The sequence below is a fragment of the Gymnogyps californianus genome, chromosome 21 (assembly GCF_018139145.2).
Source record: "Gymnogyps californianus isolate 813 chromosome 21, ASM1813914v2, whole genome shotgun sequence".
Taxonomy (NCBI): Eukaryota; Metazoa; Chordata; class Aves; order Accipitriformes; family Cathartidae; genus Gymnogyps; species Gymnogyps californianus.
The window spans coordinates 9,331,085-9,347,764 of NC_059491.1; the positions used below are offsets into that span (position 1 = coordinate 9,331,085).

Genomic DNA, 16,680 nt, shown 5'->3' on the forward strand with positions numbered 1-16,680 from the left:
GTCACAATTTTTATTTTGAAAAGGTCTGTCCTGGGTCAAGATGCCCATCCTGGAGTCACTCACTGTTCTCGTTTTGTGGGATGAGATGCTTTCTGCTTAGCTGGGCATGAGTGAAGGCTGTGTTTTCCCTTCATTCCTTTCAGCCTTTTCTTTAGGAAATTGCATCTTTGTGGGAATGGCCAGGTTTGGGGTTTAAACCATGTCTTTGTTTTTTGTTCTGTACTTACTCTGCCCCAAATGTTGGTGGTACATGAATAGCATTGCCCCGATCGTGATGATCCCATTTGGCCATGGATCCCCCTGCCCAAGAGATCGTATCCTGGGGGTCTGGGCAACGAAGCACCTAGGAGGAGGTGGGAGAGTAGCTAATCCATGAGTTGATTTATCTCTAAGGCATGGTTCACAACACTCCTGCTGTGCACGAACTAGAAATATCTGCAGACGTCCAGAATACCTCGCAGGAGTGATGCTAAACTAAACGCTGGAGTGCTTCAGAGTTTCTCTTTCCGTGGAGTAATAATTTGCAATCATATCCCAGCTTCAAAAAGCACCTGAGTCAGATGGGGGTAAATTATTTGCGGACAGCAGAGCTGCCTTCTCCCACACGCCAACAGCATCTTGCAAGTGGAGGATGCGGCAGGAGAGGCTGTGGCTGTGAAGGACATCCAGACATGGGAGCAGGTCCATCCCGGGCCTGGAAATGCTCCCTCCATCCCCGTTCCCACCTGGCGCACCGGTTCCTTCCCATCGGCCGCAGCGGGGTTTTTAATAGCCATTTCCCTGTGAAATCAGAAAGATTGCCGGCTGTGAAATACAAATGATACGTCCTAAATGCTGTGTAACGGATTCCACTTGCAACGTTTCGTGACTGTGTGTTTCTAATAAAAGGCTCTGGGAGCGGGGCGGAGGCTCGCCCGCTGGCGGGTGGTCGGGATGCTGGGGAGGGCTGGGTCCCACAGCCGGCGTGCGTGGTCCCCACGAGGCTCACGGGCAGCCGGGGTGGCTCTTGTAAGATGAAACAGCCGGCTATGAAACCCCACGGAGGATGCGTACCAAGGAAAAAACCAAGCTCACGGCGATGCTCTTCAAGGGGGCTTGTCTGTTCTCTGCTCTGCCGGTGGAGATGTGGGGTTCGGGGGAACAGGGCAGCAGCAGGACTTGCTTTGCATTATCGTGGGACACAAAGCTACCCTGAGGACATACCTTCTTGCTCAGGCTGGCCATAAAGGTGGGGAGTTCATGGAGATGTGTGCTACACAGTGCTTTAGCATGGAGAAAAGCAGGTGGGCAGCACTTGGTGCTTTCAGACTGGGGGATGGATGAGTCACCCGAAGAGTTGTTGCAGAGGTAAGCAGGGGTTTCAAGCCATTTATGTGCAGTTCAGCAGCGTTAGGAGTGTGGGGGGTTCCCATCGTGCTCCAGCAAGAAATGGATTTACAGGCATGTCCTAAAGGGGCTTAAAATTGGCCATTCATAGGAAAATACTCTTAAGTGGGTCATCACCACTTTTTGGGCAGTATTGCTAATGAGATCCCTGTCTGCAGCAAGTACCAGTGTTGGGAGGGTAATAAAGACTGGAGAGGATGGGCTGGTTACACTTGAGACAATTCAGTGCATCAGGGGAACAAAAGTGGGTTTGAGTATGGGCACGGTGTATCTGGGAGCAGAAAGTGTCTTCCACGGCTATGGGACAGGAGATGCTAACCGGGAAATCTCTGGCCCTGAAAGCACCTTTGAAATGCATTTCCCTGGAGTGAAAGAGCTAATCACGTCCTTGCTTGGTGAGCCAGGACATAGCAGTTTATCCTTTCCTTGTAATACAGAGGCCAGCCCTGGATGCCTCTGTATCCATTTCTGGTGTCCGCAGCTGAAGGAGAATCAAAATAAAAATAAACCAGCTACGTTCATGACTCAAGGTGTGGAAAACCTGCCCGTTGTTCACTTTATCCAGCAGATTAAGGAGTGTCTTCTGCCTCGTCTGCTGGTACCGGCCTGGAGGAAGGGTTGTTAATCGTGAAGGTCTGTTTAATTTAGCAGGGCAGGACTCTGTGGCTTGGAAGCTGGACTAATTCAGACTGGTAGAGGAGCATGTTTTTAATAACGTGTCTAATTAACTGTGCAGCAGCTCACCCAGGGATGTAGTCGATTCGCTATTGCTCGTAATCTGTAGATCAAAGGTGACTGATTTCTCATAAACCGGTTTTGACCCCTGGGGCTCTTCCTTCTAGCTAATACCCCTCTGTCTCCAGCCATCCTTGGGCACGTGCTGGGCTGGAGGGATGGCCAGGCAGCCTGGCCAGGCTGTTTGCTGGCTGAGAAACGTGCGAGCCTGCGTTCGGCTGCAGCGGGTGCCAACGCCTCGTGCTAAAGCCCTGCTCCCACTGCCCGATGCAGGAGCGCGCTGGGCTGGCTCTGCTCACTCCATCCTCTGCCGTACCACGAAGCGAACATCTCCCTGACAATACGCATCTTACTGAAGCCTCAGTTTCAAGGGATATGCTAATAAATGCAAAGATGCCTGGACACAAACTGCTGATCAAGGTTACCCTGCTGCGCGTGGGCATTTCCCAACCGCATGCATCACAGCCACTGTGCTGGCACTTACCCTGTGCTGCTCGAGATCCCTCCCCACAGGCATAAATCAGGGCTGAGGAGGGCTTTCCATCCTGGGAAATTTAACAGCAACATCGGATGCTTCCTTCTGAAAGACTCGCCCTTGTCTAAATAAACCCGGGGAAGTCCTTCGGCCGGCGCTGGGCAGAGTGTCAGACCAGATGTTCGCGCTTCACCCGTCTGACCTCCCGATCGATGGAGCTGTGAACTGTCCTTTGTTCGCCTGTCCTTGCGGTTGGACACCCGCTGCCGCGTCTGTGACAACCGGCCCCGCTGCAGACAGCCACCGGCCGCAGGGCTCAGGTGGGGGGTCCCCTCTGCCCCCGGGCTGGTGGGGGTGTCAGCGCCCAGGGTGCTTCGCTGCCCCTCCCCTGCAGCAAAAAGCGGTCGAAGCCATTTTGTTCATGCGTTCCATTCCATTTGTGGGTGCTCAGTGTTGTGTTTTCCAGGGTCTGATGTTTCTCTGCTCTGTGGGGAGCAGAAAACCCCTTTTTTTTTAGGGGTCAGCCAAAGCAGGCGCTGCCCCCAAGCACTGAATGAGCGTTTGCAAACCTTATGCCATCCCTGTAGCGAATGCTGGTGAGGGGTCTGCTCCTGGCCATGTCACCACATGCTCTGCCCCCTCCCAGGTGCCACCTTAGAGGACCCAAGTATTTGGCCGAGCCATTTGGGTGCCCCCTCCTGTCACCCGTGCCTCTGCAATGCAACATTTCACTTTCAGCGGCTTTTTCACATGAGTGACCCCGTCGGGCAAGTGCGTGGTATCTGAAGGAAAAAAAGTTACCAGAGATAAAAGGCACTGAGGGTCCGATCGCCTTGTTTCACACTCGCCCAGCTCCTCTGCGGTGCAAACCAGCTGGGTGTCAGCAGCCGTCACCTCCCCGGCTGGCAGGGCTGATCCCTGCAGGGATGCTCCCTCCTGTCCCCCACCTCTCCCATCCCTCTGTGGCTTCTTTCCCAGGCGCCCCGGTGCAGGGCTTTGCTCCTTGCGGACTCTCCCTCGGGATCAGTCCCATCCTGGGGACATCATGGCATGGGGACAAGTGGGTGTGCAGAGCCGGCGAGGCCGGGCTTGGCGCTGTCCTGGCGTGATACAGGGAATATCATAATTTGCTTTTGCCCGTGCTTGGAGTGGGGCAGCTTTAAGGATGTTTTTACCAAGTTCTTTCAGTCCACGTCCCGTGAGTCAGAACTACGTCAAGAGTTAATTATTTTCTCCGAGAGGAGTAAACAAAGGCTCAGCCAACGGGTTTTTATTCATCTATAAATCCCCGGCAGTGTGAGTGGATAGATGGGGCCAGCAGCCCTGTGCATCCCACCGGCGTCTCTGCCGGGGGCGGCTGTGCCGAGGCAGCCGGCCCCGGCGCCTCTGCTCTCCAGGCAGGATAAATCAGGAGACACGGAGGAGTGCTGCATCCTCCGCGGGCGGGAGAGGTACCTCCCATGAATTGAGGAGGTATTTTTCACTCCAAGGAGATGTTTTCCACTGCCTGGGCTGCTGGGGAGCGATGGGGTGCGGACATGCTCCTGGCAGGGCTGGGACCGGCTGGTCCCTCCCTTCGCTGCCCACTGGGATGTAGGTTTTGGGGAGACTTGCCTTATGCATTTGGGGTGAGCAGCTCGGAGGGCAGCGTTTGTGCTCCAGGTGTTCTCGGTGAGCAGCCAGGTATGTGTTATGGCAAGAGGGACTTACTGAAGGCAGCAGAGCCCAGCGGTGTTTGCAGGGGAGGGTTTCCAGCGGGATGGGAAGAGCCCTGGTGCCCTGCAAGGCTGCCCCGGGGTGTCAGCCCATCTCCCACGGAAGCGTTGCTCTCGCTGCATCAGCGATGGACAATGAGAGGTGTCGGACACCTCTCCCACAGGCAGGCTCTGAGATCAAATCAGCTGGATTTGCTCCAGCTTCCCGGTTCGGAGGAGCGGTGCTGCTGCTGAGCCCCGGGCTGTGCTCACCCTCTGCTTGAAAGCAGCCCGCCTCAGGGACAGGTAGCCGGAGGGTCACGTCTGGGCTGCGGGGGCACCGCAGCCTCCGGGCTCTCCGTGGCACTGGTAGCTTGTTAAGCTTTCTGGGGCGTGCTGTCGTCCCAGGTGCTCTGGAGGAGACGCAATGACCACGCACGAAGCTGTGCGTGCAAGCTTGCACTCTGCCTGACGGGCAAGTCTGGTCTTGAGGACATCTATGTGGCCACCCTTGGCCCAGGCTACACGTATTGCCTGCCATAAATTCCCCGTACATCCCTGAGCCAGCAGCCTATCTGCTCCAGCGTCACTGACAGCAGTGCAGGGTGCTGGTGGTTTCCCATGGTTTGGCCATCGTGGCCGCTGGCTGACCCAGGCTCTTGTATGGTGGCAGCAAGACCTGCCGGGATGCTCTCAGGGAGCAGCACCTCCTGAAAGAGCTTTGCAGATGGGTGAGGAGAGAGGAGCTGTGACAGCAGAGGACCGAGCGCAGTGTTCGGAAATGGGAGAAGAGCGGTGTCCTCTTCTTTTAGTGCTCCCGGGGGTCTGGGCGCATCCCTGGGTGCTCAAGCACATCCCGTAGGTCAGAGGCCCTCCCTGAGCCAGGGATGGGACTAGAGCCCTCCAGAGATCCCTTCCCATGACACTTGTGGGATTCAAGGATCATCGGGAGTGCAGCAGCAAGGGGAGGATGAACTTGCTGCTCCCTCACGTGTTTTCCTTCTGCAGACATTGATTTATAAAGGCTGCTTCATGCTGAGTAGGGAATTTGGGGGATGGTGCATTCCCTGCACAAGACTTTTCGCCTGATTTCCCGTGTCAAGGCTGAGGAGGTTGTCAGGTAACGCCTTGGTCACCCCGTACACTAAATTTTGGAAATGTGGTACTTTTATGAGGCTCAGGCAGCAAGCCCTAAACCCTGCAAAGCTGTAGGTGTTTGTCTGCGCGTCTTTTGGTGCTTGGAGGATGCCGGGCTGCTCTCTTCTGGGCAGGGTGGTTTTGCACGTGGGGAGGGAGCGGGGATGCAGCCGGTGGATCCTTCCACCGTCCCCAGCGTGCACCCATGCAAAGAGCACTGGAGGTCTGGGGTGCCAGGGAGAGGGTGCAGACACAGCCTGTCTCAAGGGCACGTCTTCCACGCGTGGTCCGCAGGTGCCTGTGGGCGAGTTCGCTGCCGGGTGCACGTCTCTGGGTTTGCACGGGCAGTGCCACCCGCCGTGGTGCCACTTCAGTGTCATGTGCTGGAAGGGTCCGGGGGTGCCGATCAGTGCCAAGCCAAAACCGTGCATGGCAAGGGGACAAGGTGCTCCATGCTCACTGATTTCCTCAGCCTCTCCTGGGGCAGACGGTGGGGAGTGCTCCCTGCCTCAGTTTCCCTGCCAGCCACTGGAGAAGAGCGATACCTCTTCCTTGCACTGACATGCTCTGGAGGAGCCGGGCAGTGCTGCGATACGTGCAAGAGGCTTTTACCCACAGTGAGAAAAAGCAGTGAAACAAGGACCTTCCCCACTGCAGAAGCACGGTGGCAGCAGTCTGTCCTTCCCCACCTCGACTCCTGCCCATAGGCCATTCCTGATGTGCAGCGTCTGTGCTGGCTGGGGGCTGGGGGCGGCACCGGCCACGCAGAGGGATGCAGAGGAGCCATGAGCTCATAGCTACGTCTGGCCAACATCCACACTGATACCTCCGCTGTTTTATCCTCAGAGCTTGCTCAGGGGGTGTCCCCGTTGCTGCACCTCCTTTGACAAGGCATCTGAGATGCAGAGCAAGGAAGTAACAGCACAGCACGGGCAGCACGGGGCCGAACCGCCTGTTTGTTGGCCTGGAGAGCTCTCAGCACTGGATCCGTCCTCCCTGGTGCTCATTGTGTTTTCCTATATCCCGGCTGCTCAGCTAATGCCCCAGGCATCTCTCTGGTTTGACTCCTGCCAAGATGTTGGCTGATTGCTGCAGCTTTGGCGGACCTGATGGGTTGTTTCTCCTCCTGGGGTTTGGTGATCATGCCCAGGGGGATCCTGCAGCGGTACTTGTAGAGCTACCGTGGCTTCTCTGCAGGCAGCACCTGCTTTGGGCATCCTCCTGGTCCAGGTAGGGCTTGCTGAGCAGCTGGAAATCTCTGCATCGCTTTGCAGCAGATCCCCGGGGTGCTGGGGCATCTCCATCCCTGGAGCTCTCCCAGGCTCAACTAGGCAAAGCCCCAGCTGCCCCAGTCTTGTGGTGGGGATGGGGCTGGACCAAGACCCCTGAGCTCCTTTCTTTCCTCCAGCCCTGTGGGATGCTACAAAATCATTCCCCATCCTTGGACTGCACCATCCCTGCTTGGTGCATGGCAAAAAGTGTTGGCAGGGGAGAGGAGAGCTGTTGGTCCTGGGGCTGTCCTCGCCCCGCAGGTCTGTAGGCTCCGCTGACCACATGAAGGAGCTGCTTGAGAGCAAATAGTTGTCTTGGGAACGCTGCTGCTGTCAGGAAACAACTCTGAAGTTGCTAACGTGGCCCCGACACCGCGCATCCCTCGCTCCTGGATGGGACAGGGTGAGCAGCCGCCCGGGGCAGTGGGATGCTGCCAGCAAGAGGGGTCTCAGGCACGTCCGTGGCTCTTGGCATCCCCTGGTCACTGCTGGTCCCCAGCCCAGAGCCGCCACGTCTGCTCATCCCTCCTGGCTTTGCCTTTTTTTCTGCCTGGTGCGTTGGGGCATCTGCGTTTGCTGCCTGACTTCACACTTGAGCATCCCCGTGGACTCGCCTTTCCACAGCTCTGGTTGTGTTTGCTTTTGGTGTATTTAAAAATTCCTTTTTTTCTCTCCTTTATGTTTGCTGGCAGTCGATTTTTTCATTGATACATCCTTTCGCAACTGTCTGCATCTTATAACTGCTAATTTACTGCTGCCAACTTCCCTTGGTTTTAATTTATACAATATGTTTATTTTTACTGCAATTTTTTTCTTTTATTCAAAGCCAAGATAATTTTTAGCTAAAGACGCCTTCTTTTATGATCGCAGATTTATGAGGTTTTGGCAAAGCCTTCTTAAGCTCACTGTAATTACTCTTCATTGTTTTTGTTTACATTTCCCCCCTAATCAATTTTTGCTAATAATCCCTTTCAACTTCTAGAAATTGCCTTTTTCTACCTCCGGGTGTGTTTCTTTTTGGTGGGTGCAAAATCCTCTTCCCAGATACGTGTAACCAGTTTATGGTTGTCTCTACCTATGCAACTGCTCATCCTCGGTTCATTGATGCCCTCGTCTTCAGCTCTCAAAATGACGTTTGCTCTGTGATTACCCGCACCGGTTGTATTAGTTTTGTGATGGAAATGAGTCTCCACAAGCGTTGGGGTCTCCAGGACCCCATCCCAGTGGCAGCCTGGACCTTGGTGTGTGCTCTCCTCCAGCCCCATGAGCAGCAGAGCTGGTTCATAAGCTGCTGCCACCTTCTCCAGGCTGGTCTGCAGATACATCCCGGCGTGGATGTCCTCCACTCCCGTGCTGGTCCCTGGTCCCCCAGCTCCTCGATGCAGCCCTTGTGGGTGATGGCAGCTCTGCTGCGGCGCAGATGCAAGTTGTACCTGAGATTTCAGCCCTGGAGAGGCTTCTCCCTCCTTGCGGTCCCACAGCCCATCTCCTGCCTGCTTTGCGGATGCTTTTTCCCGATGGAAGGCAGCTGGCTGGCTCCTGCTTGATGGGCAGCACTATGGTGGATGGATGGAGCACATCCCTTGCCCAGGCAGGGCCACCAGCGAGCAGGAGCCTTGCGGCATCCGCCGGTGGAGCATCCCCTTGGTTCAACCTGCTGCCTGGGGAGGTTGTGTTAGTGTGTAATGAATTACCTGGGCGTGAAAGAGGAAGCCCTCTCCGTGGTGAGGTATTGAAGATGGGGTTTTCCCAAGGAAGGAAACATTTGCAGCTCGCTAAAAATACCCACCGCCCGCAGCTGCCGGCTCCGCTGTGGCTTTATCTGCTGCGGTGGGGCCCGGAGGGGACGCAGGGTTTGCCTTCCTGGCATGGCTGCGAGCAAACCCCCGAAGATACCAAAAGGATGGCGGTGGAGAGATGCTCTGGCCTCGGGAGAGGCTAGAAGGAAGCCAAAGTCCTTGTAGGGATTTGGGGATTTCCTGCATCCGTCCCGGGGAGAGGCTTCCCGTGGCTGGGAGCCTGATCTGAAGCCCCCCGCTGCCACAGCCAGCCCAGGGCACGGGGCATCCCTCCGCAGCTTGGCAAAAACAAGCCTGCAGCTGGCCCTGTGGTTCCTCCCAAGCCGTTCCCGCTTGGAGCTGCCAACCAGAAGCAAATTTACAGCCTGTCAGTAAAAACAGTGAAAAGCAGGAATACTTGGCTGTCAGGTAGATGCATGGAGCCAGACGTGTGCGGCGGAGGGCATCCTCGCTCAGCCACGTGCCCTACGTGTTCGGCGGCAAGGGGGTGTGAAAGGGGGTCCGGGGCTCTGCACGGCAGCAGTGGCGGCGCCGGAGGAGCGGGAGCATCTGCAGGCACCGGCATTTGGGTGCCCGGGTGCATGCGGCACAAGTCAAGGGCTGCTTGATGCTTGTTGTTTGCTGGAGCTGGTGTAGCCTGGCTGGCTGTGCAGCAGTGCCTGCCTGTCCCTGCCTGTCCCTGTGCTGCTGTCACCTCCCTGCAGCCGCCCTGAGCTCTGACATGAACTTGTTGCAGGGGACTGGCTGGAGCCAGGGATGCTTGGAGCAGCCGTCCGGGCTGCAGGCAGGGGCTGGCTCTGGTGGGGGGGGGGTACACCAGCGCAGCCCTCCAGCCCTGGGCAGCAGCTTTGGACATCCCTCCGCTCCGGGCAACTCCCTACGTTGCTTTGCAAAGACATGGTCACGGAAGAAGTTAACCAGGTTAATCTGCCAGGCTTGCTTGGCTGCACCAGGGGCTAGTCCTGGTCTTTAATTCTCCTTTGCTGGACCCTGGTCCTGCCTCCCCTCACCCCCACCGTGCCGGTGGCTCTGTGTGGCCCTGCCTTTATGAGCCAGGCCCAGGGCTGCGCGGCGCAGCTGCGTGTCGCTGCGTGGCGGTGGGGCTTTTGCTGGAGCTTTGGCTGTGTTCGGAGATAATATCTTTCCCCCGTAAATGTTATTACCCTGTATATGTTCGGGCGGGGAGGGGGGGGAGGGGGGGATCACCATCTGTGTTTTCCAATAAAAGCAAATTAAAATTGAAGCCCATTAAGGATAGCTCAATTGGGATGCTGAGCAGGGCTCCGGAGCCTGCTGGGAACAAGTTGCTTGCAGCCCGCGCCACCATGCAGGGTGACAAAACCTCGTTTAGTGCCAGCGGTGCTGGGAGGTGGGACAGGGGCTCGCTGTGCACACCGTCCCCGCTCTGGGTGGGGGTGGCCGGTGGCACTGGCCCCAGGGGGAAGGAGAGGCAGAGCTGGCCAAAAACCCGTGCCCTGGGCTCATGTTGCTCCTCCCGGTCCCCTCAACACTCATCGCATCGGATGATGGGCAGGGGTTAGTGGGGAAGACGGATGGATGTTGTGCGAGAGCCAAGCACGTGCTCCTTACCCGGTGATGCTCTGCAGCCTCCGGGCTTCCTGCTGCATCCCGAATCTCCCAAGGTTGCCTTGCCCCTGTGCCCGGGGATACAGAAGAGTGGGTCTGGGGATACAGGATGCTGTGTCTGGGATATAGGAGAGTGGGTCTGGGGTACTGAAGGGGACTAGGCGGTGTGGCCCTGCACCCTGGGCATTACACCTTGTACCAGTTGGCCCCAGAGCACGGTGGTGGGAGCCGGTTATTATGTTATAAAGCAACTCTTTCCCCCGGATGCTGCAGCCAGGAGCCGTACGTGGCATTTGCTGCTGCATGCCAATGGTAGTGGCTCTGTGTTTGGGCTCCAGCAGTGACAGCCGTGTGTCCATCCGTGCCACGGGGTCAGCCCCATATGGTGGCTGTGCCACGCTAACAGCTGGACCGGGGCAGTGCCTGGTGTAGGCTGCCGGCTCCTTCGGGGCTGGAGCATCTGCAGAAGGAGCTCGTGGGCATGGGGTCTCCAACCTCCTGGAGTGCCCCTGTGGCCCCCAGAGAGGAAGAGGGACCTGGAAGCTGTTGGGAGGGACATGGCCCCGCTCCATCCTCCTGGGAGGTAGCTCACTGGGGGATTTAGTCTTTGCCAGGCCTGTCCTGACGGGGTGGATGAGGCTGGATGCGGGTGAGGACAACACTTGCTTAACCCTGGGATTCCCTCCCGCAAGGTGTCTCGCAGACGATGGGGTTGGAGCCACTGCAGGGACTGAGTCATTAGCACCGACAGTAGCAATGGCTGTTAAACGTCTGCATCTGTGTCTTCTCTGTGTGGCTACCGCATTCCCGGCAGCAGCAGGAGGGCCCCTGCTCGCTGGCATTTAGCATCTGCATTGTCTCTTCCCAGCAGCCTGCCCTCGGCTGAACTCGGACCACCTACAAGTCCCGGCTCCTTTTGGGACAAATGCTGCCAGCAAGGACCGTGGGTCACTGGTGCTGCTGGAGCAGCTTTCTGGGGTCTCTGGTGGGGTTATCATGTTTCTGCTGACCTTTGGGGCAGACGGTGTTGGGAAACTGGGGCCAGAGAGGATGCATCTGCAGCAGTAACTGGGGACGATGGGGCAGCCGGACAGAGCGTGGCCCTCCCTCGCATCCAGCCTAACCTGCTTCTTCAGCAGAGGCCCCAGGCTGAAAAATCTGAATTCCCAGCCCCTCTCAGCTGAGAGCCAGAGCTGGGCCGTACCCCTCCCGGCCAGGCAGATAAGAGGGGCAATTCTTAGCGCTTGTCTGCCTGGCAGTGATGGTGTCTGGATGGGCTGATGGTCAGTTGGGTGCTTAGAAAGCAGGACATGTGCTTGGATGACTTGCAGGATCCCTGGAGCTGTTGAGTTGGGCTTTCCCCTTGTTTTTGAACTTTCCAGCAGTGGAGCAGCCAGCACTGTGCAGGGCAATGCCTGCGACAGCCAACGGCTTCAGAGGAGGGAGAAGAGGGGCTGGGAAGAGGAGCTTTGAAGCTGCTCCTCCCATCGTGCTGGCTTTGGGTCATGGCCGTTCTCGGCTGCGGCTCCTGGCTCACCCATTGGCATGCCGTACGCCTGATGGCGAGGTGCAGCTCTGCTCCGAGCTCTGCTTTCCTGATTTCCCGGTCTAGCAAGGGCTGGGAGCCAAGGGCCTCAGTGGTCCCCCTTTCTGTACGGCAGCGTCAGCCCTGGATTTGGTCCCCTGAGGACAGGTCCAGTGATGCGTGTGGTCAGGCGAGGCGTCGGGGATCAGGGGAAGGGAGGGATCTAGGTGGGAACAGGGAAAGCATAGCTCAGCTCACGGCAGCCCCCTCGGCAAGGTGCGGAAAAACACAGGGGGACTTTCCAGTGGGGCTGCTGAACTGCTGTGCTAAGGGCAGGGTGTCTTGGGGACATCCCTTCGTTTGACACCAGTCCTGTCTCCGAGTGTCACAGGCAGCTGAGCATCACCCCGTAGATGGGTGAAGGCATCCCGGCGGGCACTGCTGAGCCCCACCAGCTTCGAGCACCGTCCCCTGCTCACCCGCTGGCTCTGGGGCTGGCTCCTGTTTCACAGGGTTGCAGGCGGGCTTGGGTGATGTCCTGGTGAACTGAGGGGCTGGGAAGGCTCCATGGCTCCCCAAAAGTGGTGACATCTTTCCCTTGCCAGCACTGTGTGGTATCTCTGGGGTCAGGCCTCCCCGGTCCATGCCTTGCTAGCCCCCAGGACTATCAGCCTGGGGGGGCTGACTGGCAGGTCGGAGGTGCTCAGGATGATGGAGATGCTGGACATCACCCTTATTCTTAGGTCTCTGAGTCTGGCTGGACCTAATTTTTCAGGGAAGGGGGTTGAATGACCAGGTACCTGTCTGCTGGGTCCGGAGCACCAGGACGACCGGCACGACCTGGTACGGCTGCCCTTGGGGTGGCCTTTGGGGCTCTGGGCACGGGGTGGGATGCCGGCGGTCCCCATCCCAGCTCAGTCAACTGCCTCTTCTCGCTCCCTATCAATCACTCTCCCTCTTGGAGTTTAAGTGGATCCCTGAGTGAAGTATCCAAAATATCCTGTAGCCGCCGGCTCACAATGCAGCGTGCTGTTCCTGCGCCAGCGGGTCGGCCGGGGGGGGATTGGGTTTCAGTTTGTTCCGCTGGCCATCGGCCAGGCAAAGCAAAGCTCGGGGCTGCAGAGAAGGGCCACTGGGTTTGCTCAGCCCCTCTCAGCTCTCGCTGGCAAAAATATTATAATAAGGCTCCAGTAAAGCACAGGAGGCAGAGAGGGGCCTTTCAACTTCTGGAAGGGTAAACAGATCTGCGGCAAGGGCTCCTCGGGGCGGGGGACAGACGGGTTTCTCATTAGCCACCCCCCCTGCACGGGGATGCGGTGGCTGTGCCTGAGGCCAGGCTGGAAACGTGGTTTCAGGAGCACGTGTGCCTGCGCGGAGGAGTTTGTCCCAAGCCGCGGCGTCTCCGGTGCTGATCCCGGTCTTGCTCCACCCGGCTGGGCTCCAGCACTGAGCCTGCTCTGCGGCGTCCCTCCAGCCTGGACTGATCTGATGAGGTGCGTTACGTGGGCTTCCAGGTCACGTCTGGGAGATGGTGATGAGGCACGGTCTCCCCCGCCGTGTCTGCCGTGGGATGACTTTGCTCCCAGCCCATCGGAGAGGTCTGGGCAACTTCTTGCCTGCTTTGTACATCCAGCACTGGCCACAGCTGATGCGATCCTGGGTCAACCGAGAAGCTCGCTCCCTCTGTTAATAATATTGTACCAGGATTAAAATGCTGGCAAGTTTCCTACCCTGAGGGAGGAGCTGGCGTGAGAAGTGAAAGGGGAAGGGAAAAAGTTGTGGGTGGAAAAATGAGGGTGGAGGCTCCAGCTATCTGTGGGGCTATTTATTTGTCCAGCTGTTTCTTTATCTGGATGAGTTTGGAGCCTGTGAATGTGAAGGATTTGCCAGGACTTCTGAGAAACTCGGGGCCAGATGCTCTAAATTGGTCTAAATTGGCAAAACTCCATGGAAGTTATTTTTCCGGACACAGAGAAGTGTGTCTGCAATGTGCACAGCTCCTCTGTTAATCCCTTGCCCCTCCAGCCTCTCTGCCACTGTCCCTCAGTCCTGTCACTCTCCATTCCCAGTCCTGGCCATCGCACTGCCAGCACCCAGTGTGGTCCCAGTCTTGTCCTCCCCTCCCAGGTCTGCCCACCAGTCTCAGTCCTGACCTGGCCAGATGGGAAAAGCTGGTGCAGCTGAGATCCCCACACTCATCTCGCTCGTGGCCAAGCAGCAAGAAGACCATGCAGAAGCGTAGGAGCCCCCCACCAGGTCATTGGCATAGCAGATCATCAGCTTGACAACGTCTTAGCGTAGCTGTTGAGCATCTGGAGGTGGTGGTATGGTGGTGATGACGCATCTTTAGATGCAAAGTGCTTGAGCCAGAGCCCTGGCATGCCCTTGTAGCAAGCAGCAGCGCCAGCGACGGGCCCCAGCGCTGGCAGAAAGTTGCTTATTGAAAGCATCTTCAAAGTGAAAAGGACAGGCACTTATCTCCTAACCGTCCCGTGGGGAGCAGCGCGGTTTCTGGTGGGAAGCGGGCCAGAGTTGCGTCTGCTGGTTTCGAGCAGCTGCAGATTTATTTATAATGCCGTGGGTAGCATGTGAATCTGCAGATAAACACGCGGGAGGGAAGAACACAAACAACAATATTGAGAAAATGCTGCTCCGGAGAGAGCATTTCACTGAGCTGCAGCTATCGCCAGCCACCAGAGATGGGCCAGGGGCCAGACACCCACCCCTGCCGCTCCCACGCGGCTTTGCTCCGTGTCGTCACCGTCATTGCCGGGGGGTTGCTCTGTCCTGGATGTCAGAGGGGTCTTTATGGGGCTGCCGAGGCACCAGCCCCTCACCCTGTTACTTGGCGCTGCCAAACCGGCAGCATGGCACCGTGAAAGCATTGGCTGTGACAGCGAGCGAAGCTGCCGAGTTCGCTGGTTGAAGCAGGCACCTTCTCTCTGTGGTTGGCAGGACACTAACAGTTGGGCTTGGGGTAGCCCATCCAGAAATTGGTCCGTCTTTGTTGTCCTCAGCGCAGGAGTTGGTCCTGTCGGGTGCCTGGAGCTGGGTATGAGCATGGGGCAGCCTGCAGGTAGGATCAGGGGACCTGCTGGGTGAGATATGGCCATGGCAGCCCACCACGGGTCACCGTGGGCGCAGAAGTTGCAAGGGGCTGAGCGCGTCGAGGGCAACGCTGTTGGGACTGCTGCGGGTGGAGGAGCTGCCTCTGGAGGACGGTGGGTTCCCATTCCTTGGGGCTTATCATGCCTCGTGTGGGGCTTGCACCTGTAGCAGAACTCTGTACGACTGACGTCTTGGTGCCTGGAGTCACCCATCCACTCAGAGGTGTCCATGAGTATCTCCTCAATTATCATACCTTAATGGCCAGAAGGAACCAAGGCGACCTCCTGCCCAGTGTGTGCTCCTGCAACATGTGCTTCTCCAGCTCCTGGCTCACCTGGGATGGAGAAGGATGCAACCAGTGCAAGATCCGCTCCTCTTGGCAATTACTCTTCGGGGGCGATTACCTTCCCTGGTAAAATTGAATCTTGTTTTCCATGTGTCTTACTGGGTTCAGCTCCCAGGCAAAGCTGTAGCTGCAATTTCCCTCACAGGCTAAGGAGCTCTCTTTGCTGCTGCTTCCTCCCCGTGTAGATCCTTGCAGACCACAATCAATCATCCTGCAAACTCCTCTTTGATGAGCTTCTGCTCATCTGCAGCAATAAAAACCCATCCAGCTGAAGGAGGAATAGACCCTGGGGAATCTCAGCCTTTCTCTTGTGTGGCTGAGGTGGGTAGTAAGGCCTCGTCTTGCTTTTTTAAACCTTTCTGCTTTATTGGTTGCTAGTTCGGACTCCACGCCAGCACTTTCAGGATGGGATGTCAGAGCAGGCCTCAGCTGCATCTTCATGGGGCCTTCCTCCCACCGCAGTCTGCCCACCACTGCCTCTTGCTGTGGAGATCTGAGCAGGTCTGAGCCTGGGAGAGAGGCAGAGAGAAGCCCCTGCAGATGGAGGGGTGTGTTGGTTCATTGGATATCACTCCTGATTTTGTTTGCTGGAGAAATGAATTAATGTGCTTCTTTTGTCTGGAAATAAGAAACTTCTCAGAGATGAGACAGTGATCTTCCCTGGAGGACCACGTGGCCTGCTCGACCTCAGGTGGAGGGTGAGGGGTGCTCCTGGCCAGGTATATGGGCAAGATCACTCTGTGGCAGGCCGTTATTTGGGCAATAAGGTGTTTTGAAGCCAGCCATCGATGGAGGATAGAGCAAACCCACCACCACCATTGAAACCTGCCCTGGCTTCACATCCACTTTTGCAGTCAGTGAGGCTAACCAGGTTCACTCTGATTCATGGGGACCACTTATTCACAATTTTCTGTAATTCAGGCAACTACTGCTAAGTGCTAACATGCCAACCCGTCTCGAAATGGACTTTAGCCAGGGCACCAATTTGGTAGAAAAGCTGTGCAGAAAGGAGCGCATTGGGATGTTACAGCTGTGTGCAATGGGGACCACAGTCTTGGGGTCCACCCTACGCAAAGAAGGTTGATAAACAGGAGCCTCAAAGAAAGGAACCTGTTTTAGGGTGGAAGAATAAAGAAGCTCAGCTAATTTAGTTATCTTGGAGATGATTCATTTGTCACCCTTAAGCACCACAAGAGGGAAAGGAGGTTTTGGATAGCAGAGCCTTTGTACAAGTAAAAGGAAATCTAATAGCTGGCAGCCGAACAGCGTAAATTCAGACTAAAATTAATGGAAGATTTTTTTTATGAAAAGATAATTGACCATTGGAAGAACCTGCTTAAAACCTGCAAATTTCTACTCCTCCTGGTCTTGTGTCAAAACAAGACGTCCTTGGCCCAGCCAGGGTAGATGCATAGCTCCAAGGAGAAGTGTGATTCTTCAGCTGCGGATAAGGGGCAGCGGCGAGGGCTGTGGGCAGCGTGCTCTGCAGTAAGGCACCGGGCACAACATTGCCGTTGCACTGAGTTTTCATTAAATAAAAGGCTTTTAAAAATGCAAAAAGCTTCAAAATATTATTTTTATGTGGGGAATTATTTATACTGGCTTAGAGTATATCTG

General features: G+C 56.5%; 1 protein-coding gene across 6 annotated transcripts in view; it reads left to right on the plus strand.

The window, feature by feature from the left end:
* Nucleotides 1-16,680, plus strand: part of EPHB2 (EPH receptor B2) — a 128,087-nt gene that overhangs the window by 19,609 nt on the left and 91,798 nt on the right. For 3 of the 6 annotated variants that reach the window (XM_050909579.1, XM_050909580.1, XM_050909581.1), the window contains exons 1-2: nucleotides 10,841-10,857; nucleotides 11,915-11,932. The exons of the other annotated variants lie outside the window; for them this stretch is intronic. In XM_050909579.1, the coding sequence (XP_050765536.1) occupies nucleotides 10,841-10,857; nucleotides 11,915-11,932 (35 nt within the window). Of the gene's footprint in view, nucleotides 1-10,840; nucleotides 10,858-11,914; nucleotides 11,933-16,680 lie in introns of those variants that run through there. 6 annotated transcript variants of the gene reach the window in all.